The 27,624-nt window shown below is 42.8% G+C and overlaps 2 protein-coding genes across 7 annotated transcripts in view; one reads left to right on the top strand and one right to left on the bottom strand.

Annotated features, from left to right (window-relative positions):
* The first annotated feature begins 1,522 nt into the window (after positions 1–1,522).
* On the top strand, positions 1,523–27,609 carry PISD (phosphatidylserine decarboxylase). 6 transcript variants are annotated; one of them, XM_051633567.1, is made up of 8 exons: positions 1,523–1,597; positions 4,908–5,002; positions 8,796–8,971; positions 22,385–22,621; positions 22,749–22,887; positions 23,802–23,948; positions 24,450–24,610; positions 24,935–27,609. In XM_051633567.1, exons 1-8 carry the CDS (start codon positions 1,548–1,550, stop codon positions 25,157–25,159), a joined length of 1,230 nt encoding a protein of 409 aa, XP_051489527.1. In that variant the 5' UTR covers positions 1,523–1,547; the 3' UTR covers positions 25,160–27,609. The 6 variants fall into 6 exon arrangements, with proteins under 6 accessions (XP_051489527.1, XP_051489524.1, XP_051489525.1 ...); XM_051633564.1 differs by lacking the exons at positions 1,523–1,597; positions 4,908–5,002 and adding exons at positions 17,656–18,073; positions 20,175–20,340 and having other exon boundaries at positions 8,881–8,971; XM_051633565.1 differs by lacking the exons at positions 1,523–1,597; positions 4,908–5,002; positions 8,796–8,971 and adding exons at positions 13,459–13,484; positions 17,656–18,073; positions 20,175–20,340.
* SFI1 (SFI1 centrin binding protein) overlaps positions 23,383–27,624 on the bottom strand; it is a 33,402-nt gene continuing 29,160 nt past the window's right edge. The window contains exon 30 of the mRNA XM_051633552.1: positions 23,383–23,962. The gene's annotated coding sequence lies outside the window, so the exon portion shown is untranslated. The remainder of the gene's footprint in view (positions 23,963–27,624) is intronic.

Here is a 27,624-nt window from a genome sequence, read left to right as displayed (position 1 = left end):
TCATTTAACTACACCTTAATTGCTGAGTCACTCCTGAATCACTTGTAAGGAAACTTGTCCATCAGGCCCTCCAGCAGCTGCAGTTAGACATCAAAGCTAATGGCTCCTCCAATACTTGTAGCAAAGCACCTAACAGGATTAAATCCCACCTTCTTTGAGGTTTTACTTCCTGCCAATCCTACCATTACATTAGCTCAAGATATATGTGCATCCCAACAACCCTATCAGCAAATAATACTATTATTACATAAAAGTTGCATCTGGATCCCTGCTCCAATCTTACATATTTAAAAATAAAAGGCTTTGTATGTCTAAGATACTTGTAGGGATACTACGCTGCTGTCTGTCGTGATGTAAGAAAACCAGAATTACATGATGATGACATAGACTTCATTTAGACCTAGTCAGGAAAACAAGCAAACATTACTGCATACTTAAAGTAATTAGATCTGCTGAGCAGACCATGTCCTAAAGCACTGACAATGCGGAAACACAGCAGCAGAACTCTGGAATTCTACCCCTACTGATTCACTCTATGAAATGACTCCCCTCCCACCATCAGAAAATGGTTAGTTACTTCCTAGTAATGTAGCATCTATGCATCTATCTAGGGATGCATCTAAGAGGGTGGAAACCAAATAATCTCTGTAAAATCCCCTCTGTGCTGCTAGGATTCAGGCAAGGGGCGCCCGAGTAGGAACCAATGTTACTGAACTACCCTGCCCAACACCTCACTTGCAGGAGCAGCATTGTGTCTGTCCCATGCCAAGTCTCTCCCCAGTAAAATTCCTGCCCTGACATTCCTTGTGCTCTTGTATCTGTGGTCAAGGTCTTACCTGCCCCTCAACAGCAATGCTGGGAAGCAGCTGAACCCCAACTACCTCATCTTCAACTCCCCAGGAAGCATTCCTCTCCTCAAACCATACCTCCCCTTAAGGAATACCTTTGTCATGGAATCATATTCCCTTTGTGGCAGAGCCTTGTCCCCATACCACAAACTCTCAGAGACAAAACATGCTCTGGGAAACAGCCATCATGTTCCCTCAGAGGCAGTCTAATCCCCCCACCACATCGCCTCAGGGACAGCCCTGTCCCCTCACCACATCACCTCAAGGATGGGCCTGTCTCCTCACCACATCGCCTCAGGGACAGCCCTGTCCCCTCACCACATCACCTCAAGGATGGGCCTGTCTCCTCACCACATCGCCTCAGGGACAGCCCTGTCCCCTCACCACATCACCTCAAGGATGGGCCTGTCCCCTCACCACACCAGCTCAGGGACAGCCCTGTCCCCTCACCACACCTCAAAGACGGCCCCGTCTCCTCACCACACCGCCCCAGAGAACTGCCCTCCCCACACACCACATCCCTGTTTTGGGGAGCAGCCCCGTTTCCCCTGAGGAACCCTCTTCCCCACACAGCCCGTTCCCGCGCCCAGACGGGCGGGAACGGCCCCTCCCCCCGCAGCCGCCCCGCCCGGCCCCGCCCCCCGCCGCTACTGCCCGGCCGCGCGCGAGACGCCGCAGAGGAGGCGGCGGCGCGACAAGATGGCGGCGGCCGTGGCGCGGTGCGGAGCGGCCGTGCGGGGACGGAGCAGGTACGGGCGCGGCGGGGGTCGGCACCGCGCTGCCCGGCGGCGAGAGGGCTGCGGCTGCGGCTGCGGCTGGGGCTGGGGCTGTCAGGCCCCGGCAGAGCCCGGAGCGAAGCGGCAGCCGCTGTCTGACAGCCGGCATCCTGGGGGCAGGGGGTGCGAGGAGGAGCCGGGGGGCGGCCCAACCTCCCCCGGGCCGGGGGCGCAGTCGCCCCCTCCTCTTCGGCTGCCCCTTTCGCTAACCGGGTGACAGCGCGGTTGCTCGTGGGGCCTCGGCCCTGTCCCTTGTGCGTGTAGGAGGAGTCTTGTCCTCGGGCTGCAAGCTGGAAAGAAAAGAGAAAGGTTTTGTATTTTTTAAGGATGAAAAATCGTGTGGCCTCGTGCAGTTTTAACTCAGCCTCATAGTCTGCAGTTTTCAGTGTGTAAGGGTTTAGCAGAAATTGGTAGCTGGGGGCAGGCCGGGCCCGCAGGCCTGCACCGGAGAGGCTCTGAGAGCTGCTCTTAGTGCGGGGCAGTCGGAAGAACCCTGTTCCCAGGGCACAGTTCTGTGTTCTGAGACGGAACACGCGGTGTCCTTACTCCACCTGCTCTCTCGGTACCTGTAGAAAACACCCTGCGTGCATTGTGCCTCTCCTGCCCGGCCTCGCTGCCCGCGGGGAGCGTGGTCCCGTGTCCCGCGGCAGCTGAAGGCACCGAGGGGCTGAAGTTAACGCGGGGTCCCGGCGGTTCCCGCGCCAGCAGCCTCCAGCTGGGTGGCAGAGGCAGGAGGCCAGCACTCCTACACACTTGTACCCATGTCAGGAGCAGGGAAGGTCAGGCTGACAGTAGACTATTTATATTTAGCCTTGGCATCTTCTTTTAGACACGTTTCAGAGTAAGGAGGAGTCTGGTTTCCACATGTTGGACACCAAAAACAGTTTTGGGAAGAGCTTGGGGTCTGTAATTAGTTGTTGTGTCCTTCTGTGATGACCTGTCTGCTGAAGTACCAAGTCCCAGTGTGTCTGGCTGTGCCTTGGCAACCTGAACAGCTTTTGGATGCTCCTGGGAACCCAGTGCAGCTACTGTTGTTGGGGCTGTCCTTTTTTTTTTTACCACTTTTTTTTTTTTTAGGTTATTATGTATCAAGAATAATACACTTCTTGAGAATACTAGGGCCTTAGGTTGTAGCTAAGTCTTAATTTTTTTTATTATTATTTTTTTTTCCTCCTGACTTTCTAGGGTTCTAAAACTTTTCTGGTAAATTTAATGCTAGTTGGATTAGTTTTTTTAGCTTGCTGATGGACAAGTACTCCTTTTATCCTAGGTGTTTTAATATATTGTAAAGCAGGGCTTGGAATACCACAAATTAATGTAGGTCTGACCCAAGCAGATCAGCTGACCTCGTTGTTCATGGTAAAATTACATTATGTTGTGGTGTCAAACATACAGGTTCTGCAGCAGTGTGGGATGCTTTTTCTGTCTTTCTGAGGAAATAATATCCTGGGAGATGATAATGCAGCACTGTGGCATGTTTCACACCCAGTTACAGGAATCTGGGCTTTGGGGCTGTGGCTGTCCTATCACATTTGGGTTAATACATTGGTTTTAATAGAGACCATGAAGCTAAAGGGTAGAGTGAGCTATTACTGACACTGTGTCATGAGGATAAGAGAAAGCTAGAGCTGTTTGTCCTTCGCTACCATTCACACGTTATTACCAAGTCTCTACTAGAATAATTAGGGTTTTTTTTTAGGCAAGAAACCTGCTGTTTGTAGACTCTTCTAAGAAGTGAGATAATGTCTATATGTAACTCAGTAGACACCTGAAGTTAATTCTTAAAATTCTTTATAATCACTTCCGGGAATTTAATCACCCTAAATGATGCAATAGCTTGTAAGCTAATGAAGTAATTCTGTACTCAAGAGTGTATCTGATCAAGAGCAGATAAAGGTCAGAGGTGTTTGCATCCTGGGAATGAGTGTGCTGCACAAAGACCTGCCAGACCTGGTTCTTCCCAAGGAACTGAGCCTGTTGGGGAAGAACACTGCTCCTCTCCCACCCTGGCTTGGCCCTGTGTCTCAGTCTAACAGGCTGTGGTGTTGCCATCCCATCTTCAAGTATTTGTCTAAAAATACTTATTTACAGACCTTGGAACATGAATAGTTCTAGTATGATTGGATGGATCCTTTTCAGATATATTAGACACATTAAATTAAATATTATATATTAAACATATGAAAAATCCTGGCTGAACCACCTTGTGTTGGCCAGTTGTAAGTCTATTTAACTTGTTTTTAGAGTAGCAGAACCATGTATTACAGTTCACCAGTGTACAGAGTGGTTAGACAAATTCTAAAGAGGAGCTGCTGTGCCTGGCAGCCTTTATACTTTTCCAGCTATACCAGCTGGTCTAATAAATGACATTACTTCTTCATCAAATCCATAACAATTTTATGTTATGGTGAGGAAAGAGATGGTAAGAAGTTTCTTAAGGCTATGGGTTCTAAGGTAGGAGGTTCTTAAATGAGACACCTGTGTAGCAGCCTGGTGGAGATGGAATAATCCCAAGTGCTAAAAATGATCATTACAAAAATTACCACTATATTTGCAAGCAGAGTTTGTTTTGATCAGCATGACTGAATTAAACTTTTCCCAATATAAACATTACCTTTGGATGGAAGTAAATGTGTTAGCCATGTTGTTACAGAAGATAATGATGCTTGTGCTATGTACTTTTGTTGTAAGTGGAAAAATTGCTTAGTTTTTAAATGCTTTTGCTTCCCCTGGTAAAATAAAAGTAATTCACTGTCCTTAGAGGGGTTGTCTGCATGCTGTTGGATAAAATTGGTCTATGTTAAACTGAAAGCACATTTAGAGAGTAGTAACTCTAGCTTGCTTTTTAAAAAAGACTCAGGTTGTATTCAAAACAACAAGCCTTTAAGAACTCCAAAAGAATGCCAAGTTATGATTTATAATAATAGTAGCTACTTGCCAAAAAAAGGTTATTGTCAAGATTAGCACACACAATACTTAGAGTATCACTGTTACAAGAGAATTAAGCTCAAGAGGAACATATATCAATATTCAGTAAAAAAAAGAAAATAGAAATGCAACATGAAATAAATATCTTCAGGAGCAGTTGGACTGTCAGGCTTTTTTGTTTAGCTTCTAGGAGAGGAATGGGCCACGGGGAGTAGGGTTAATGGAAATTTTATGGTACTTCGAGGAGACTTCTTTCTGTGTTACTCAGCTTCTGTATGTAAGATTATCACTGAACTGCTTACCTTTGCACTATTAAACATTTTATTTAAGCAAATGTTTCTTACTTTATTTGCAGTTTGCTGACTAGCTGTAACTTCCTTATGCATGAGAATGTCTTTGTTAGAGCTGGAGTCCTGTGGAAGCAGCCACCTTCCAGGACGTTTTTCAGTGGTAAGTGAACACCTACCCAGTGTTTTTAAATTTAGAGTTACTCAAAAATTAAGCAAACTACAGTAACATGAAGCTCTTGAGATTCAAGTAGAAGTGGAAGTCAGAGACCTAATCAATTAATGGCATTTCTACCGACTAAAGCTTGCAAATTAGGCTTTACTCATTTGGTATTTTGCTTTCCAGAAGATAAAAGAAGTGAATTTAGCCATTTGATAAGATTCCTTATGAGATGATAATTTGTTGTTTCTTGTTTCTCAGCTATTTTAGATTACTTGGATAGGAAATGTTGCAGCAATAAAAATAAATTAACACCCCCTCCCCCCCCCCCCAAGAATTTTAATTAACAAGAGGAGCTGCGTTTCTATTTTCCCTTTTTTCTTTCCTAAGGGAAATTTATATAAGGATCTGTTTCCATCTTTCTTACGTGTTTTTTACAAACTTGTATTTAATTAGTCTGCTCAAACATTACAAGAGCTGGGCAGCTCTACATCCTTCAAACATGCCTTATTGTCTGTAAATACAATAAAAATGCACCTTTCTCATATCACACCCATCCAGCCATGAATAGTGGGCCTGACAGCTACAATGGTATCTGTGATCAACATGAAAGCCAGTGAAATAATGGTAGACATGAAGTGACTGACTGAGAAGGGCAATATCAAGCTTAATACATAATGGATAAAAAGAAAGTAAAAACAAACCTGGTGGGAATTTGTTGAAAATGTTCAACTGTATTACCTGCTTTGTAGTGCAGTTGTGTCAGCTTTGCACCTTGAGAAGTCTTGAGAAATTCAGACATCAGCAGTTTAACAGGCCTGTAAGAAGGAAAAGGTATAAATATCCTTAGACAAGGTAGAAACACACTTTTTTATTTTAATCTGTATTTGTAATTTAAATAAATCAGGAAATTAAAGTAGGTTTATGTGAGATCTTTAAGACCTGATTAAAGTGGTGCTTTCATTTGGAGTTACTCTGAGTAATGCTGTGAAGAGAAAATACTATTGTTGTTAATAAATATTTATATAAACTGATATTAATATTTATAAATATTTAATAAATATTTGTAAACTTGCAGCATATGCATTAGTATAACAACTGCATGCAGTCTTCAAGTTTTGTTTCCTTACCAGCTGAGGTGCTGATCCCATTTTCTATAACCATTTCTTTGATTTAATTTGCCTGTCCAGATCCTTTGTCTGCCATGTCATAGATGGATATGTCATTATTGAAAATATGCTTAACACAGGTTAATAGAAACAGCAGCTCTTTGTTGTCTGGAAAGCAAAGTTAGTCCTTACAGAAAAAATAAAATCTAGGAAGCCAAGATGCATCTTGCAAAATTGTTTATCACATGGAAGAAAAGGTCATTTGAAGATAGCTTTGAGTTTTGAACAAATTAATTTTTAGTCATTTTGTAATCCATTAATATTTCAGATTCTGATTTGGATTTAAATCTAGATGACTTGAAAATGATGTCCTTAAGAAGTGGAGATAACTCTTGGTTTTATCTCTGCTTTGTATAATGGCCTCCTCTAAGTGTTTATATCCTTTCCTAGAAGAAATTCTTAATTTGGTCAGAGTGCCAAAGCAATATTTATATCATTGCATCTGAGAGCATAGATTAGAGCATGCTTGCTTTTGCTTTCTCATGCTGCATTTTTTTGTTTCTGAGTGGGAATGATTCTTTCATCTGTTCCAAAAGAGGAAATTGTTACTTTATTCTTATTTGCTGAATATACTCAGTGTAGGGCTCAAAGCATCTAAAAATGTTAGTGGTATATTAAATGACTGACACCTTTTTTCCTCTTGTTTCTATTGGCTCATGTGCCAGGACAGAGCTTTCCTCATGTTCTCATGCTGCCTTAGTATCATTAGAGAACATCATGTTCAGATAAAATCTCTTAAGATTGGCAACTGCATGAAAGTGTTTGTGTTCTTGTGGTTTGGTTGTTTTGTTTTTCCAAAATCAGTAACTAATATTTTTGTCTTGGAATTTGTTGTGTGAATTTCATTCATGTCTGAAAGGTGTGGAGTTTTCTTTTGTCAGGGAAAAAAAAGCTTAACAAGGGGATGTTTGTTAGATGCTTTTGCCAAATGATTATGTTGTGGATACCAGTTATAGAAGTGTAGTTTCATTAATGTTGGAGATGGGGAAAGTCGACTCTTCAAATCGTTTATGACAAATTACATTGTTTGCTGTGCCTTGTGTAACATGAAAAGGTTGGGTCGCTAGCACAGGAAGAGGAACGTACAGAAAGGCAGGAGGCAGAAACAGCCTCTACATGGACACAAACCAGAACGAACTGTTCCTGCTGAGGGGTTTTGGTTTGGGAATTTGCTAAGCTCTGGTGAAATAGTTGAGCAGCTTAGCAAACTTAGAACAAAAGATGTGGTGGGAAGGGAGTTAAAGGCTTTAGGGCTAAAGAGTATCTTTGGTCTCTGTACAGACATTTCTGTTGAAATAGTAATGCAAAGTTGAGAGGTTGTAGAGTCTGTAAATTCAAAATAAATAGAAGTCTTTATAAGTGTCCATTGTTCTTTAGAGTAGAATATTTTTAGAATCTGAACCGTAACTGTAGTTGCAGGCTTGTTTGTTGGGTTTTTTTTTCCCCAAAAAATAAGATATATTTTTTATTTTTCAGTACAGATGTGAGCAAGAGTTACTTTTATTTGGCATCTTTTTGCAGCGTCATAGATGTAGAACAGCTGAATGCTTCTAATCAGCTCTGCTACTTAGAACTAAAGCTTCCTAGATTGCTAAGCAATTATGCTTTGTCTCTGTGTGTGCCTAGAAAGAGATTGAGTGTTTACTGAATTCTTTTGGTCGTTAATGCATCCTTTCATAGTCAAACCCCAAGCCTTCAATTGATGGAACAAGATATACTCCATTATCTTTTGTTCTGCTCATCGATGTTGATTATTGTCATGGAAATCACACCAATCAGTATCCGAGAATTAGTTCCTTTGGGCGTTTTCTCTGCCCGGTAGTGACTTCTACTCATTGCCGAGACCCTTCAGACTGACTGTAATAGGGATAGAAGCAGCACAGTCTAATACTTTGCCCATCAAGCCCAAGCATACTTGTTTTCTCTGAAGATTCTGCAGGGGAAATACTCCCACTGCCGTGGTTGCCTGGTGCAGCTGTCCCGTTGCTTAGTGACAGTGCAGTGACCAGAGCTCACCAAGGTTTGTGTTATGCAGGAGGAGCTTGTAGTTCCCAGTAAGAAATAGATATAATACTAGAGGTCATTTCTTTTTCATGGGGTGACGTGTATTACAGCAGAAATGCGCCTGTTAGCCTGTTTACTAAACTTAGACTAAAGCAGGTCATCATTTCCTTCCTTCTTCCAGTAAGGGGGATTCCCTCACTATCATGGAATCTTTAATGACTGAGAAGCAGGAAGCTCCACAGTATTACAGATTGTTCTCCAGCAACTTATTATATAGTAACAATATAGAAGATCTCATAGTTGGAATTATGATCTTGATTTCGGGCAGCTCACTTTATATATTTCTCCAAGCTGCTTTCAGGGAGCTTGTTTTATGTATTTTGGGGGGAAGAATGTTGGAGGGATGTGGGATGAGGGGGATAAGGTTAAAAACACAGATGACCGGTTTCATTAACTTGGTAAGCTACAGTAACTGGAGTACTTGGGAGCATCTGCACATACCTTCTGTGTCATAGATTTCTGGTCACCTAAGCTGACATCCCTCACTGCACATAATGACTTTTTCTTTGGTCTGTAGTTATTCTCTTTCCTGAAGACTCCTTTTTTTTTTTTTTCTGTTACAGACAGGAAGAAGCTTCATACTGCTCCAGTAGGACAAGTCTTCCGCCTGCGCCCTTTCCATGTCCTGGTAGCTACAGGTGGGGGATATGCAGGATACAGAAAATATGAGGATTACAAGTTGGAACAGATGGAGAAGAGGGGCATAGAGGTACCTGTGAAGCTTGCACGTGAGTGGGAGGTAAGAAACTTGTGGCAATTTTGCTTCTGCCACATTTGATGCAAAGCTGTTTTGCTTTCATTCCAACATGGGAATGGTTAATTTGTCTTCTACTGCCAATGCATTTTTGACAAATCACGGAACTAAAGTTTCAGTGACTGAAGTAACTACCATTTTGGCTGAAGCCAGTGTAATGATACATTGGGAACTGCTGGTGTCTCCTCCATCTTTTAGTATGGCTGACACTTTTTTTTAAGTACTTGTCAAATTGGAGGTAGAGGAGACAGTTAATCAAGTGTTTGTATTACGTAATTTGAAGAAATGTATGTTTTGGTAGGCATTGAATAATTCAGATGTTAACAGGGCTAGCAATGAGTTCAGACCAGTTTACTCAGGGCTTTGTCTACTTGGGTCTAAAAATTTCCAAGGACAGAGATTCCACAATGTCTCTGGGCAAGTCTGTTCCAGTGTTTAATTATCCTTCTAGTGAAAACTATTTTCCTTATATCCAGTTAGACCCTTGCTTGGTTCAGTTTGTGGTTGTTGTTTCTCTGTCTCCCTCTGCAAAGAGCCTGGTTCCATCTTCTCAGTAACCTCTTACTGGATGTTGTTCCACCCCTCCTAAGCCTCTGCAGGCTAAACAGGCTCAGTTCCCTTAGCCCATCCTCACAGGCCATGTGCTGCAACACTCATCCTGCTGGCCCTTCACTGGACATGCTCAAGTCTACCAAGATCTTTCTTGTTCCTAAGTAAACTGGATGATGTATTCCAGATGTGGTCCAACATGCACAAAGTAAAAGGGAATCACCTTCCCTTAGCATCTGCTTTTCTATGCTGTAGGCCTTCATCACTGCCAAGGCATGATGCAGACTCATCTTCAACCTACTGTCTACTCACACTCCTGAGAGCATGAGGCATCCATCTGCCGGAGCTGATGGAGCTGTTCTCTGCTTCCTGCAGTGCATTTTCTGATTTTCCCCACCTTGCATTCCAAGGTAGCAAACTAAGCACATTACACAATTTACAGAATTAAATACAAAAATCAAAATAGACAAGGCTAAATGTACGTATTAGAAAATTAAAAAAAAACATTTAGTGCTGAGTTTTTTTTGTCCTAGTAGTTCTAGCTATAGGTGCAGCTTGTACAGTAGCCGTAGGCTCTGTCTTCTCACTCACTGCACTGCTCAGTCTGTGCTGCTTTAGGCACTTTGTTTACTTCCTCTGTGCTTTCATGCCTTATACTTTATAAGGAAGCTGAGATGGAATTAATACCTAATTAATAAAAATCTACCTGTTTTCTTTGTGAATATGTAGCAAGAATGTTTCTTCATATTTAACATCAAGGTCTGTAATAACTCTTGCTGATCCTGAGGGATTTTTGCATTTTCCTTCTAGATTCCAAAGAAGTTAGAAATTACTGCAGAATTGCAGTATGTTTATCAGATCCATAGGTCAAATATCCATTGCAGCACTGAAGTAAATACTTCTCAACTTCCAGTAAATGCTGTTATCTTCTTTGAAGTAGTAAGTATATTGTACAACTCTGTGTTAGACAGTTTCAGATGGTGTATGTGGTGTTCTTCCAAACAGCCAGGTGAGTGCCTGCTTGAGTGCTGTTCCTGAAGGCAAGGAGTTAAACATTCTAGGATTGTAGGATTGTTGTAAGAGATGCTTAAGTATGACCTTTAGCATCCCTCTTTCTTTTCCTTCCTGAACACACTGCCAGTTTGAGAGTGGTTTGGCCACATGCCTGTGGGGGACTAGGCTGGAATCCCTAAATTCATTTTTACTAGTCACCCAAATTAGATATGATCCAGGCAGTCCAGATGCTAACAACTTAGGCTACGATAGCTCCTGAGGAATTTGTCTGTAAATCTGTCTTTTCCTGCTGAAGCTTATTTCAAACAGGTTTAATTTTCTGATTAAAAAAGGAAACTGGTAAGTGTCCATGGACTATTTATTTGAAAAGGCAATGTCAATTCAGTTTTAATACTAAAATTGTTTTTTATTTTTAATGCTTCTATGTATGAAATTGGGTAATTCCCTTATTAAATTTGCTTTCTTGCATTTACTGATATGCTGGTTTGTTATTACTTGGTGATTATTTGGTGAAGCTACGAGTACTGCTTTTGATGAACAGCTTAAAGGATTTGGTATTTTGCAGTGAGGAATCACATAAAGAATTTCATACTGACAAGCAGGGCTCCTACATGTAGCAGATACTACTAAGACATTAACATGGTTTCCTGGTCCTTCCTTATATGCTTAAGTTCTGTTGAATGGGTCTGTGGGAGGGAAAGGAAGCTTTTGACAGTTAGAAGGAAAAAGAGAAACTGTTCAGACGTTGCAAGAAACATTCCAAACAATGAAGGGTTCAAGAAAAACGAGCTGCGTTGTTCCTTTTTATTGGAAAGTGGAGTGTCATTCTTGCTGATATTTTAAATTCCATTTTCCTGATCTTTGCACCCTGGAAGCACACTTAGGAGTGTGGAATAGAGGTGTCATCTGGTTTTTAGAGTAGAATAAGCCTTTGCATGGCAAAAAAAAAGAGCCAAGTGTGACTGAATGAGCGTTGAAAGAGTCGTATCGAACTAGAAACTGCTGCACATGCCCTCAGTGCCGAGCCCGGTGTTATCAAGTTCCGATTCCACATATCGGTATCATCATAGGAGTGTGCACAGTTTTTGATAGAATTAAAAAGAGAAGACTCCTGTCTGGTTTTGCTTAGCTCAAGCTTCATAAAAAATGGGGTGAAAAAATGAAAACGGTTTAAGTCAAGTGTTCCTTAAGTATTCCCACAGGGAAGAACTATTGTTTCTTTAGCATAGTCCTTTTCTTCCAATAATTTTCTTAGAGACATCATGTCGCTAATAGCTTGAGCCGATTAACGCCTTTAAGTGTCTCCTACTGTGAACACCAGTGAGGATCAGCTTTCATTTAATCAGATGAGGTAAAGCAGAGGGCTTGGAGGGAGACAGGTAGATATTTATCAGATGAATGGAAGCTTATTGTTTCAAATCCTTGCAGTCACAGACAATTTCCTGGCTGGGATCTGCATGCATAGCATGCCATTCATACGGTAACTGGGGGTGTTTTGTCTTTTCTCACCGCGGCGGTGCTGATTGAGGATTGAAGATTTACTCTGGGGAAACCTTGGCCAGTGAGTTGAGTTTGGAACCCGAGTTTTTTCCAGAGAGGGGTATTTCTTGTAGGTGTCCTTTGCTTCCCTAGTTTTGTTTTGTGTAAATAAAAAGCAACGTTTGTTGGAGTGACAAGCACCAGGGAAACCAGTGAAAACCAGTGAACCTCTAAGGGAAGTGAGCTGGAGCAACATCTGATAATACAGATGACAGATTAATGCACAGTTCTGGCCTGTTTGAACCTCAGCTTGTCGGGCCAGTTTTTAAAAACAGCTTAATACAGTAGGAAGGTGCTTGATTATAGGTTTAGGATCTTGATCTCACTCGGAGGTAAGAACAATGTAGTCTTTCCTATTGATGTAACGGAGGATACAGGATGCTGTTTTGCCAGTACATTACAGAAGATGCTTTTCTTGGCCCAGAGAAGACAAACATTCTGTATTATGCTAAGAGGTGTGTTTCAGGAAAGAACTCATAATGGAAAAAATCTTTCCATGTATCTTTCTTTTTTTCAATCCAGCTTTGAAAGAATGAAACGTAATCTCTGGTTGGTTGCTGTTGTATTCTTCACTCTTACTCCCGTGTTTTGATCAGTTTTATTTGACCAAACATGCAATAAGTAAAAAACCATTTATTTCAGTGTACTGATGAACATGATAAATATGGTCATGACATGTTCAAGGGGATGGAGTGACTGTGCAAATGTTTTTCTCGGCTATTCCGGGAAATTAAACCGAGTAATTTTTTTTTAATCTGACCAGAGAAGATGTAAATCTGGTTTATCTCGTTCAACTTCCGGAGCATCTTTTCTGGGATTATAAAGCAATTTCTCTTGAGCGTTCCAGGAACGCTTCATGAGACGGCAGTGCACTTTCTTGCTTTGGCTGAAAACCCGCGTCTCGGGTTGTGTTCCCGAAGCGGGGCAGGTCGGTGGGGAGCGGGAGAGCGGGCCCCCCGGGGCGCTGTGCAGCATCTCACGGGGTCCACGACACAGCCGCTTTCTCTGTTGCCTTGGCCAGTGGCTCCTTGGGAAACCAAGAAGTGATGAAGGGACCCTTTGTCCCCCTTGGGGTGTCCAGCGCCCAGCCCGGGTGCCTCTCTGGGCCCACAGACCCGTTCTCCCGCGGATCCTCCGGCCCGCCCGCCCTGAGGTCCCGCCGGCCGAGCGGAAGCCGCGTTCCGGTCCGCTCCGGTTTCTCTTCGTTTCTCCTGTCCTGGCTCCTCCTCCGAATGGGGCCGGGACCCTGCGGGAGGGCAGCCGCTTTGGAGCGCTAGTGGCTGGGAGGCGAGGCGGGGGAGGGCCGAAGGGCCCGCGCCGCTGCCTTAAGGCGAGACCGGCCGCGGCGGGAGCGAGGGGCGGCCCCGGACGGGCAGTGTGGTGCCGGCACCGGCAGGTAGGTGGGGGTCTGCGGGTGCAGCCCGACATCCCGGCCCCTTGCTCTGGCCGAGGAGGGCCCCGGGGGCTCGGCCGATCCGGCCGGGAGCCTCCCGCTGGCCCGGGGGCGGGAGAGCGCGTTGGTGGGGTTTGCAATTCGCTGCTTTGTTCACGTGTCTGAAAACTGCTTCAAAAGGTCGGGTCAGCATCGTGGTTCTGTGGGTGGAAGCAAAGAGGCAGGAAGGAGCCGAGCTCGGCCCTTGGCTGGTTCTGCCGGCCGGCATCAGGTAAGGGCTCCGGGCAGAGCTGCGAGGGCGGGGGGACCGGTAATCGCTGGTCTCTGGCTTGTTGGAAGTTTCAGGAGAGACGTTCCAAAGTCTCGTCTCTCTCATGAGTAATCTTCTAGCAGATTTAAACACAATCAGTGCCTTGGACCGGCGTTATCAGAGGTCAGAGTCCCGTTGTTAACTTCCTCCGGGGCCGGAGGCAGCTTTGCCCGGCTTCGGCGGGGTCTGCGGTGCTGGGAGGATGTAACGCGGTTTGTGCTTCCATTAGACACCCCTTACAGAACAGAGTTTGCTTTACAGGCATCTTAAACTAAAGTACGTATTTTTGGACATGAAATGGAATAAACCAAAATATTAAAATGATATGGTGTATTTTAGATGTCATCAAATTTTCATGTCACTTAGAAAAAGTAAATAAAACTTTTTTCCTTGCTTCACAGAAGAGATCTTTGAGACTATACAACAGGCTTTTTGTGCAGAATTCGGGATTAAGTTTAAAAAAACATCCAACCTTTTTATAGCTAGCTTAAAATATACTTTTTTTTCCCCTCCTCTATTTATATAATGTTACTGAAACAGCAACGTAGAAGTAGCGGGAAATGATTAAAAAAAAATGTTACTCAGTTAAGAAAAAATAGATAACGTCTTCTTCATACGAAACGTAAAAGAGGTTTAGAAATGAAGGCTGGGTGGAGCAGAGCCAGCAGCAGAGCTGCGAGGAGCAGCCCCGGCGCTTCCCGGCCAGGAGGTGAACACGCAGCTGGGAACGGCGTGGCCTTGGCAGCCCCTCGGGTTTCCTCTGCAGCGTTTGTTGTGCTCTCGGAGTTCAGGAGTGGGTGCGCATCCAGTGTTCCTCTTGCTGGGCTGGCTCCAGAGAAGGTTGGGTGGCAGCAGGGATTACGTATCTGACATTAAACAGATGCTGCTGGGAAAGGAACTTTAATAAAACGGTCACCGACTACCTCTCCCCTGACTACAAGACCTTATTTTTGCTGGCACATGACTAGAATACAGCATTTGCGTGCGTACAGTGCATTTTTAAAATATTCTGTTCTGTTACCAAATGTAGAGGCTGTGACCAACGGCTCTGAGCACTCGACTGGAGCATGCCAAGCCTAATGATTCATGCTTATGATTTAATACTGAGACTGCAGGTTTGAAGTTCAGTTGCATGTTAGTCTTTTTTGCCAGTTTGCTGTATTGTTTTTTAAAACTTGAGGGAAGGGCTTGAGGTAGTAATGACAGGTAATTAAATGGGGTCACTGGATTTGATGCTTATTTGAGCTGACAGAGCAGAATGGTGTTGCATAGCTGGCAGATTAGCAGTTGTCTATTCGATAGTAATTCTCTAGGGATTTATACCTGCTGGTGACTGCTTCATTTATTTACCAAAGATAGATTCTGAATGAGTTCAGACAGGTGAGTACTGATGTCCAGCCTTCTACAAACCGACAGTCATATAAGATTCTTGTCTAAGCTAGTTAACAGGCTTTGGGGCACTGCCTGCATCCTGAGAAGTCCAGCTATTGAGATGAGCTGGTTGATCTCCAGTTCTTGTTTCTCTCCTCACGGGCAGGAGGTATACTCAGGATGGGTTTTTAATTTCAACCTGTAGGAACTATACATTGCTTCTTGAGGCAGCCACAACAGGGATGGCAAGTTGCCGTGTATGTCAGCATTGAAGCTTTTAACACAAATATTTCTCACTTCCTGGAGAGGAATCTGGCCACATTTTTTGTTTTGAACTGAAGGGTAGTCGTTTGCACTGCATCGGGATGCTTCAATGCCCATTTGTTTTAAGGGACCACAAAATGTATTTAACTTGTTCCATGCTTTCACAGAACCGGGCTTTTTCAATCTAGAACATCATCATTTCTTGAAAACGTTTTTGGGGGATAAGATTGAATTTTTACTGAAAAGAGCATGTAGTTTTACCTCCCTTATCCTTAAGGGAAGAGTACCACAGAAAATGAAGATAAGACTTCTGTTTGCTCAGTTGTCTTGCTGCAGAGGTGAAGGTCCTCCAAGGATGAGACTGGAGCAGGGTGAGCCTGTCCTGTGGGAGATAAGCACCCGAGCAAAAGGCAGGCTCTGGGCTGGGGTCCTCTGCCTGCTCCTGCCTGGCTTCACCAGTGGCAAACAAACTGCAGTTTTGTGAAACTCATTTCCATCCTGGTCTGATAAAGTGCCTTTTGAAATGATGTTGTCAGCTTATCTTGTTTCTGTTTAAAATTTAGTGTTTAATGGTGGTAATTTCTAGCAGCCCTGGCAAATCAAGAGAAAGAGCTCCCCTGTGCTCTTCCTTGCTTTGCTTTGAATTTTGATGGGCTTGTGGGTAACTGCTTTCATCATTTTACTGTACAGATGGTTTCATTTTTGTTGTGTAGGAGTTGCTTGTGCCAGCCAGAGAGAGACAATGATATTTTACATAGGAAAACAAAAAAAAGTTGGCTCAGGGAGGGAGTATATTCTGAGCGCTTTCAGTTGATCTCAAATTTACTTTCAGTTAACTATTTGATTTTTTTATTATTTTTTTTTTAAATATGCAGTTGTTAAAATTCAGCTTAAACAACAACATGCACACGGATCTTGGAACTTCCTGAGATACAGAATACCATATAGCAGTTTTCTTTCTGGAAAAAAAACAAAACAAAAACCTTTAATGCAGGTACTCCAAGGGTGTTTCTAGGGAATATCTGTAATGTTTGGAGTTAAAGGCCAGTCAAAACACACGATTCTTGCTAGAATATCTTTCTTTCAAGGCCTGAGTGGGATGCCATTAGCTGGTTAATTCTAGCTTCTTCCTGCTGGCCCTCCCACTTCTTCTGCCTTATCCCTAATACAATACAACCCTTTCCTATATATCAGAGCACCGGTGCTCATTTTGATCTACTTTATTAGGCATACAGCTTTCATGGTGTTTAGAGAGCTTTGGAAACAAGGGAGTTTTTTGTTGTGTGTGTTTGTTTGTTTGTTTTGGGTTTTTTTTCAAACCCAGACTTTTAACAGAAAATGTAAGTAAAATGGAGAGCCCCTAGAGAGTTAGCCCCTCAGCTGCTCTGGTTCAGTCTTGAAGTGAGATGTAGCTAAGTGAATTCTACTTTCTCAACCAGTGGTCCAGGTTCAATCCAAATCCAGTAGAGATGTGGAAAATCTGTTGGGTGATGTGGTCTGCAGGGTCAAAGAGGGAAATTTCCCTTTATATTCAGAATGCTCAGATAGAAATGCTGCACTTTTTGTCTTTAAAAAAACAAACTTGAAACAGCTTCCTTGACTCACTTTTGGATTTTAGTTCTCCTGGACATAAAAACTGACAGTACTGAGAGCCACATACTAGACACCTTAAGTACTTTTATAGCCCATTCTCAAACAGGCCCTGAAACTGGCTTATTTTGTTACATATCTGGGCATTTGTATAATGTCCCTTTGCAAGTCTTTTGAGATGCAAAGAGGCTTCAAGGGGTGGATGTTGGTGTCGGACAAAGATTGTAATATAGAAGGACATTCTATTCCTTTCTGTTTCCTTCTATCCAAGCTGGACATTGAGAGCAGGAAAGGATTTTTGGTGCCCAGCAGACCAAAACTTCTAGTGGTAGCTGCTGCACTGCAGAACTGAAGCTGGGAATTATCTCCTCCTATTCTCCGCCCCACTCCTCCTCCCAGCCTCGGATTCAGCCTCGGGTTAGCTGTGCAAGGCCAGCGGGCTGCTCATCTGACTGGAGTGCATCGCTGCCCAGCAGCCTGAGCCTACAGGGTGTTTTTTTGGACAGTTGGGTTTCAATGGCCACCTCAAGTAGCGAGAAGCAAGGACTGCTTATACGGACAGTTCGTTTTTATCTTGTGCGGAGTCGGCTTTGTAGTGGGATGTTGAAATATGACACAATGCCTGTTTGTTTGCAATAGCTGCAACCCTCGTAGCAGAGATTCAAGTGGGAAACAGAGGGGAAATCCAGAGACAAGCCAGCGGGGGAATTAGGAACTGTGACGCCGTGTCCTCTCTCCTGTGCCCGGAGCAAGCAAAGGAAAGAGAGGTAGAGGAAAAAAGACTGAGCCTTGCAACCGGCCATCACCCTGACGATGTGTCAGTCAAACACCCTGCAGGGACCAGATCTGCACACAGGGAAATGGTGAGATGCTATAAAGCTTTATCTAACCCTCCACCCTCTTGCTACAACCTCCACAAAGTTAAAATTCATGTCCGGAGGCTGCGTTCAGGGAACGGCGGCAGCAGCAGCTGTGCCGGGGACCAGCAGTCACGACTGGAGAGCCCAGGCCCGGCCGGCTCTGCTGGTGGTACACCAAATAGGAGAACTCGTTTCAGGTACTGTTTGGTGTTTTCTGCTTGCAGGAATGGAGACTGAGACAGGAGAGGGAGGAGGGGTGGGAGGGTTTCTAGGCAGAAGGAGCCAGCCATCTGCAAAGCTTTTGTTTGGCCTAATTACTGTAAAGCTCCTTATGCATTGAATTGGCAGAGAAGGGCATGCTGTTATATGACAAGGGGAATGAGGAGGATTTCATTCCTTTCTATTCTCCATCTCTAGGAGAATGGAGAAATTAGTGAGGGACTGTTCTGAAACCAGGCCAAGGCAGTGAGAAGCCAGAGGGCTCCGGAGGGAGCTGCCAGGATGCAGCTCTGCTGGGATTGGTCCATGAGCGACTGCAGTGCAGGGGGGGAGAGCAGCGTGAGGGGGTGCTGGGGACCCGGCTCCTGGTCCCCACCAGCAGAGTGCAGGCTGGTGGGTGGTAAGGAATGGGGGAGGGAAAATGTGAAGTGTCCTTTCCTATTCCCAAGTCGAGTCAATCTCACCTCCTGCTGAGAAGAAAGCCAGCTTTACCTCTGCTGAGATGGCACTTCATCTCCTCAGGGTTTTGTTTTTCTTGTTTGGTTGTTTTGTTTTTTTTTTCCCTTGCATTGCACAGATCATTCTCTGTTTTTTGTTTATTCTTGGGGGAGAAGTTGTTCACTGCAGAAAATACCTCTGAGCCAAAAGTACCATCTTGTATCCCAAAGTGGTGACAATTGTACCTTCCTGCATAATACTTTAAATCTGATTCAAGTTTTGAAAGTAATGTGTTGGCAAGAATATTTTCTTTTAATTTCCCAACTTCCTTCCATCTTGGGAAGACATACAGAGTATTTTATATCTCTTCTTTGTATCATATAATCCAGCAAGAGAACAGTGAGCTGGTTGGTGCAGCCAGAGTGTAGGAATTGCAGTTGGTGTGTGCACAGACGGTGTCCTGGGGGCAGGCACGCTGCCCTCAGCCAGGTGGGGAGAACAGTCTCTCAGCCAGGATTTAAGTCGGTACCCAAAAGACCTAAGTATTTTGCCCTCAGGTAGGCAGGCTTTCCTTTGATAGTGTGACCTTGGAAATCCCAGTGATTTATTTTTTGGCTTCTAGACATGAAGAAATGGGGACCTGAAGGGTCTCTTATCCAGACCTCCTGCAAGGGTCTGATCGAAGGTCCATGATGTCCTCTGCTAATAAGATGAGCAGCTTTTCCCTGTGAGAGTTAAAAGTTCAAATTCTGCCTGTGGCCATTTGCACAAAATGAGTTTGTGCTCAGCCAGGACATCCACATCACAAAAAAAAAATTAAAAAAATCATAGATGCAGTTGGTTATGAGGCAGAGGAGTCAGTTATTGGGCTACAGTTGTTGCAGCATTAGCTTTATTAGCCTTCTCCACGTGTTCTCCGTTCAGAACCAGGGTACTCCATGAAGGTTTTAAGATCTGGAAAGATGTCTTTTGGAATCAGTTATTTGAAAATTGTATTAATTGACTCAGGGGTGCCACATTTCTCAAGTAAGTGCTTGTTTTCTGAAGTTATCGAGTGACCAAGAGGTCTGTGTAAATTTGACACAAATACAATAGGTACAATCTAGTCAAGATGGCCTTCAGCACATTAACCCTCTAAGGGACCTCATTTCCTTAGGTTTAAAAGATTTCTTTCATCTTTTTTCCTTAATACTGCCCCTCAATACAGTCCTTTAAAGTCCCAGCATCACAGATTCTTAGCTTTCAGAATAGCTACACAACAGCTGGAGCAGCCACAAGAAACTTTTTGGGGATTTAGTCATCTGGTATTTGGAAGAAGAAACTTTATTCTTTCACTGTTTTCAAATGTCACCTGCAAGTGATCTTGTCTTTAGTTTTTGAGGGTGTCATTCATAAAATATGACCTGTGAGAGTGAACACCATTTCTTTTTTTTCTTTTTTTTTTTTTCTTTTTTTTTTTTTTTTACTTAAACTGGCCTTCTATCTTGGGAAGGGGAGGAACTGACAAAAATAAAGAAGTAAAGATTTGCAGAATCAATGTTTAAGTAAAGATTATCAGGCATAAGTAATCCCCAGTTATGAAAAGCTGGTGGTTCTGAAGCTGAGATGGCTGACCCTCATGTTGTGTATGTAATCTTTCAGGTTGCAGTTTCCCCAGCTGGCCCTGAGGCGAAGGTTGGGCCAGCTGAGCTGTATGTCTAGGCCTGCTCTGAAACTCCGTTCTTGGCCTCTGACTATTCTCTATTATCTTCTGCCTTTCGGTGCTCTTAAACCCTTGACCAGAGTGGGATGGAGGCCTATGAGCAGGGTAAGTGTGAGCAGGTCTCTTGTGCTTCGTGTAAGTTAGCTGTTTTATACTGAAGGGACCTAGCAGCAGAGTGGAGAGGTCCTTGATAGAGAAAGGGCTGATGACCACTAGTAGGAGAGCAGAGAGATGCAATTCCTGTTGCCCTTTAATTGTTACTGTTCATAGTTGCTTTGCAGACAAGGGATTTTTTTCAGTACCTGAGAATTCCTTTGTCCTCTAACAGTCAGGGGGGGTCTACCCAGGAAAATCAACAGAACCTTTTGCATTAATTCAGTCACCTCGAAGGCTGGGGTAAGGCAGACCAAACTGCTTCTACAGTTCCCTTTCCTGGCCATGCTGACATGGGGTCTTGCTTTCTGTCAGTTTTGCATAGAGGGGCTTGCTCCTCAGGTTCTTTGATCATTTGTAATCCAGCCTGTCCAAATGATAAGCAAATCTCTGCTCCAGCCCTGTTGAGAGCAGCGCTGTAGGAAGCCTTGCACACTGTTATTCTCTGCACAAATCATGCAGTTTCAGATTGCAACAATCAAATACCTTGACTGAAAACTGCAGAAAATCGCCATTCTTAAGACTGTTTTATTGAACAGCTGTTCTTTTTGATCCCATCAACTTGAAAACCAGGTTCTTTTGAAAGAAGGGGCTAGTAGGAAATAGCACTTTTGACAATTTTTGTGATTTTACAGTTGTATCTGTGTATTCTTAGTGCTTGGAGACAACTGAGGAAAACTGATTTTAGAAATGAGCACTGTATAAATGCATGTCAAAAGGGCAAAACGTTTTTTTCTTCAGTAAATCAGCTCATAATCTAAGGTACTGTTCAATTCTGAAGTAATAATCAGGTTGCTGTTTTATTTCTGAAATAGCACTGATATTTAATGTGATGCAGGATGGTGATTTGTGAGTGAAATTTAATATGCAGGATGGTGATTTGTGAGTGAAATCTTAATTCACAGTATTTTATAAGATGGACAGGCTCTCAGCCAGTGTGTGCTTCTGTTTGTGTTTATGGCTGTACTTTGCAAGACTTAATTATGAAGGATATGATTAAATTGAGAAGACATTATGACTCTCAGTAGGAAAAAGAAAAAAAACAAACACTAGCTGGGAGTTGAATGTAGCTGGGCTGCACTGTTAAAAGGAAAAACTGTACCAGATTCAGCAGGTTAACTACTTATTTTGCAAAACTGGCAGTGTTTAGTTCCTTGGTCCACACACCCCCATCCTTCCAATTACATTATGGTCATATGAGCTTTTTGGCTGATACCAAGTACCACAAACCCCTGAAGAGTTACCTGTTGGAATTACCAATGGAAGACAATCATCTATCCAGTTGCATTAACAGCAAATACATCTTAGCAACACTGTTTTTCCTGCTGATAAAACTTACCCTTCAGTACAAGTCCAAAGGGATATTTCTACAGGAATAGTGGCACTTTATTCTCTTGCAGTGAGCAGCTCCCTTTGCTGTGAGAGGAGTAAGGCTGGTGCAAGTTTATACTGGTGTAGCTGTATCCACAGTGGCATGTTTCTTCTATTGTACCAGTACCACTAGAGCAGTGCAACACTGGGGTGTGGAAAACACCCTCATTAATTAGTAGATGGATCTGAGAAGCATGTCATCACTAAGAAATTATTTTTTCAGTCCATTTTCATTTGGTTAATCACAAAAATGAATGTATTGGTAATGTTAAAGCCTTTGGGTGAGTGTTCCACTGGAATATATGAAATGTCTTTTTTTCTGTAAGCATTGAGCAGTTTCCAGTAACTTGGAATGTGGAGCTTCAACCTGCAGGGGAGTGGAGATACTGTTTTAAGGTTATAGCAATTTTCATCCTGTCCCTCATCTGCTGTCATCAGAACGGAGTGAGGATGAAGTGCAGTTTTAATTTTTTGCAGACTACAAGGCTACACTGTGTGTGGTGTAACCCACTGAATTCAAGGGAGTGGCTAGCAGAACAGTTTGGTCTTTTCTGTTTTATGAGGAGAAATAAGAGGAAGCCATTGGTGGGAAGAACTGAATGACATAATGCACTTCTTTCCTTAGGTTGCCCTCTACAAATCGGTACCAACTCGACTGCTCTCGCGAGCCTGGGGTCGCCTGAACCAGGTGGAGCTGCCTACATGGCTCAGAAAGCCTGTGTACAGCCTGTACATCTGGACATTTGGAGTGAACATGAAGGAGGCAGCTGTTGAAGATCTGCATCACTACAGAAACCTCAGCGAGTTCTTCCGCAGGAAGCTGAAACCACAAGCACGGCCTGTCTGCTGTTTGCACAGTGTGGTGAGTCAAAGGAAAGGAGGGCTCTCCACTGTCCTGCCAGCTTCCCCTGCCAACAGGGGAGTATCTCCTGTGTGAGGAATTAATACATTCCTAATGTATGCCTTTTTCTTTCTTTTCTCTGCTGTAGATCAGTCCCTCTGATGGAAAGATCCTTAATTTTGGACAAGTAAAAAATTGTGAAGTGGAGCAAGTCAAAGGGGTTACTTATTCTCTGGAATCTTTCTTGGGACCTCGTGTCTGCACAGAGGAACTGCAGTTTAGCCACGGTGAGTTCTGTGTCAGTTCTGCATTTCTTCTGCTCTGCCTTCTCAGTACTCTCAGAGACCATGAGAAGATTACTTTTTTTTTTCTCTCTCACATTGTCAGGAACAAAAGCAGGTCTGGCTTCTGTTACATAAACATGCCACCATTACAGTTGTTCTCATTCTCACCAGTGGCTTGATAACTGTCTTGCCTGGCACATTCTGCTTATCTAAATTTAATTGGTTCCTTTTTATATGGTCATATTGACAATTACAATTGACTCCAAGATATGCCACTATAACAAGGTTGTAGCACTCTCCTGTCAGACTGAAACATGCCCAAGCACCTGGTTATCACATACTGTGTATAAGCTGCTCTGAAAAAAGATTTATGCTCAAGCATTATGTACTTCTAATGACTTGTGAAATTACTGCTCTGCTGTGCCTTGAGAACTGTCTCCAAGGTCAGATGAAAGCAACAGATCTTACTAAATTCATGAGGTGATTGGAGAGACTGAGTTCTGCAAATAGTAGGGTTCTTTTAAACATGAACACAAATGCAACTACATTTTATAAAAATAGGGAGTGATCACAAATTCTGTTCTTAAAAGGGTTGCTTTGAGACAAGTTCTGTGCTTGAAAGGGTAGCTTTAAGAAAAATAAAGCTTTACTGGATTTCAGTATTTACTGTTCTGTTTAGGGAAGGGGAGACTCCAAAATGAAGGAATTTCTACTGCAATAGCACATGATCTGATTTTTGTTTTAACACTGAAATATTGGATTTGTGGACAAAGCGCATCTTTTGGTAGTCTGGGCAATGCATGTGGACTGCATTTAGTCCTCTGCTATTACTCCTGTTTCTCACAGAGAGTGCTCAGCTATGGTAGAGGACTGTGTGAACAACATCTTTAACCCTTGTCTCTGTGGTGTCTTTGCAGGCCCATCTGGTAACACTTTTCAGCAACAACTAGTCACAAAGGAGGGTAATGAGCTCTATCATTGTGTCATCTACCTTGCACCAGGGGATTATCACTGCTTCCACTCGCCCACTGACTGGAGAGTGTCACACCGACGTCACTTCCCAGGTTGGTTTCTGTTCCTAGAAAACAAATGCAGAGCATCTGTGGAGGAAAGCACTGGTATGGGCCTTGCTGAATGAGGGATTTAAATATTTTGAGATTCGTCACTAATGAACTTTTTTCTAACTGATTGACATTATTAGTTTTTCCTGGTCAGCTCTAGCTAGCTAGCTACTTGGTTTTCAGCCACAATCTTAGTAACCACTTTTATGCATTTACCAAACAGAGCTGGAAGGGACTGCTCTGATGCATTGGATATTTAACCAGTGAAACCTGTTCCTAAGCTGTGAAAAGTTTCTTTAGCTTCCTTTTCATAGCCTTTTGTTAGATGGATTTTAGGTGCTATTAGGCGGCTTCTCTCAAGGCTGAGATTAGGGACTAGCTCTGCCTTTGTCCGTACCCTGATCTCTCTTAAGGGCCTATCAGATTAATATCAGCCATTTAGATGGCATCACAATATTGCTACAGAACAGAAAACTTAGCTTGACTATTTTCTTATTGTTGCAGGCTCTCTCATGTCTGTGAATCCTGGAGTTGCTCGTTGGATCAAGGAACTGTTCTGCCACAATGAACGGGTTGTCCTTACAGGTGACTGGAAATATGGCTTTTTCTCCTTAACAGCTGTAGGAGCAACAAATGTGGGCTCCATCCGCATCTACTTCGACCGGGTGAGTTAAGACAATAGTCTGCAGCTTTCTGGTTTTGATGGTTGAGGTTGGTGAAGTGTAATAAAAGAAAATTAAAGTCTAAAGTCTTATTACCCTGAAATAAGTATTTCACAGCATTGATGTTCCATGATGACTTAATATGTTCTAAGCCTGATTTAAAGGGAGTTATCTCCAGTATAGACTAATTTTTAATATTCCTATTGCACTTTTGAATTCTAAGTATGTTCCTGCATTGAAAATGTCAGGATAGCCAGTGTCTACTGCTGTGCTTAATGAATACAGAGTTCTAAAATCCTCCCTTAACTTTCTTCCTTTGTTGTACAGGACTTGCATACCAACAGTCCAAGTTACTCTAAAGGTTCCTACAATGACTTCAGCTTCATATCCAACAACAACAAGGAGGGAATCTCCATGAGGAAAGGAGAACATTTAGGGGAATTTAACTTAGGCTCTACAATCGTATTAATCTTTGAGGCACCCAAGGACTTCAAATTCCACCTCAAAGCTGGACAAAAAATCCGCTTTGGAGAAGCACTGGGCTCTCTATGAAACTCTCCCCAAGAAGGCTTTCTATACAAAGGGACTCTTATCACACCACTGAGTGTTTCACTTTACAAGCATGTTTCACTCAGCAGGACCTGGGTGAGGAAACGAATGTCATTGCTGTGTTGAACTTGAGAGTATTTTGGCAGAAAGAGTTGAATGACAATGTATGTAACAGGTACAGCTGCCTTTAGAGATGTTGACCACGGAGGCTTTTGTCCTACCCGGTGCCTGTCATGTTCTCCCCTCAATGTGCCACAGGATAATTAAGTTCTTAGAGCCTGCAAGTCCTTTTTAAGCCTTCCTAGGCTGTGCAGGTGCAGTGGGGAAGGGTGGATATAGAGATGAGCTGTATTTAAAGGGACAGTGACAGGTTGAGTCAGACCTTGTACCGTATAGCTGCAGTATCTGTTTTTCAGACTGTGACTGAATAATGTGTTCTCATATTTATTTTATTCTAAGATACTTTGCTGAAAGGCAGCCTGTAGATGCACAAAATGCCAAACACTTAAATTGGCTGGTATGGCTTCACAGTCCAAACTAAGCAAAATGTACAACAGACAGCACCTGTACAATACATTCTACTCATCCAGGTTTTCTAAAATTTTAATTCTTTTACCTGACATTGTCCCTTTAGGAATGGACTTTGCACTGTATTTTAAACCTGAAAACACTGTGTCTACATTCCATATGCTGAAACTGGTAATCTTGGGATTTTTTTTTTTTAAAACAATTAGCAAAGTTGTGTGTCCTATTCTTAATCCATGGTTTTATTTTGCTATTCCTAGGCTTTAAAGATTGTGCTTGTATGAGACAATTCACCTTTTGGATTAAGAGTTGGAAGACAGAAAGGATGTTGTGTGATGCAATGAGATGGCAGCCAAAATATTTTTACTTTCTGCTCTGTATCTTCATTGATGCTTTGTCACTAAATTTTTGAAAAATGAATTGTATTTACAGAACAGTTTCAGAGACCAATTTTTATTTCATGGAGTGAAATGTCCTATGCAGTGACTGTGTATAAAAATATTCTGGATCTAAGAAGCAATCCCAGGTTGTCTCCCAAGTGCCACCCTGGCCCTCCTCTACTGGCAACAATTTAATCTTCTTCAAAATACTAAAATAGACCCCACACCAGCTCTGCCCTCTGCCCTCCTACTTAACACTAGGAATGTGCTGGGGGCTGAAGGTTCTCTGCTGAAGCTTTGTAACTTCATGTCAAGAAAAGTTCGAATCTTAACACCTTGGATCTGCCAAATGTGGCACTAAGAGAAACTGGTGCCAAAGTGAAGAGGAATTGATTTTTACGCAAGGTATCAATTGTTTTTAGAGAATAAACTGCTTCAGGTCCAGGCATTCCCACATTTAGAACTGATGTTGCTGTCCAGAGCTTGTTGGAGTGGGCATGCTTACGAAACCTGCCTTTCTGCTCTGAAAGATTTTCCATATTTCTTTGCTTGAGCCTTGGGTGTTTTTCTGCTACTTCAAGAAGATTGTAGGCTTTGACCAGCTCTGATTTCCTAAAGAAAAACTTATCTTGTTTGTATGCACTGCAGAAAATAGAATATAATTTTGTTGTACAAATGTCCAGTTTGCCAAGTCAATTATGTTTAGCTTGTCATCAGGAAGGAAGGTATGATGAACTGCTTCCAAGTGATGTATCCCAGCCATAACTCAGATGATGGTGGCTGTTTGGGTGACAAGCAGGAGAAAATTCATTTGGCTCTGAGAGTCAATGTTTCCTCACAGAGGGAGGAAAGCTTGAAGTGGCTCTTAGCCACCTGTCTTGTTAAACTTACAGGCATTAGCAAGTTTACTCCTGCAGCAGGATGTTACCATATACAAGTTACAGAAACGTGCCCTTTTTTAAACCATTGAGAGTCAGAAATGACAAAGGCAAACATCAACCCTAGAGGATGAGTAGCCTTTTGCCTAAACTTGCATGTTAATGCTAGAAAGCTAATCTGTTCCAGTGGATGAGAGAAAAGACAACTGAATCTCTTCCCCCCATTTCCACTGAGGCCTATGGCATCCAGACACAGCCAAAGCAACTTTAAGCTTTAATTTCTTCCTACTCAGCATCATCATCCACAGTATCTGAAGGTTACTGTTAGCCTAATAACAGAGGACAGTTTACATGATGTTTGCTTCATTTGAAAGCTAAGGAGAGGATTCTGCATCCAAGTGGCTGTTTTTGTGATGGTCTTAATACTGTGCAGAGCTGGCTGATTAACAAACATTATTTGTATGCAGTGGTCAGCAATGCACCCTGGAAGTGAAAGGGAAGTTCCTAGAGGGTACTGATAATGCTGTGAATTTCTCCTGCATGGAGAATCCATTTAATTCTTCAACTGTATCAGTAGCACGGTATTTTTGTATGTCAAAGTGTATGACTTACTGACATTAACTCATCTAATTGCAAACATTTTGAAATAAAGTCTTATCAGTGTTGCTTATCTTTCTGATAACTA

This window comes from Apus apus, chromosome 16 (genome assembly GCF_020740795.1).
Source record: "Apus apus isolate bApuApu2 chromosome 16, bApuApu2.pri.cur, whole genome shotgun sequence".
Classification (NCBI taxonomy): Eukaryota; Metazoa; Chordata; class Aves; order Apodiformes; family Apodidae; genus Apus; species Apus apus.
Note: the sequence above shows the minus strand (reverse complement) of the source record. Positions and strands in the feature narration are given on the sequence as shown.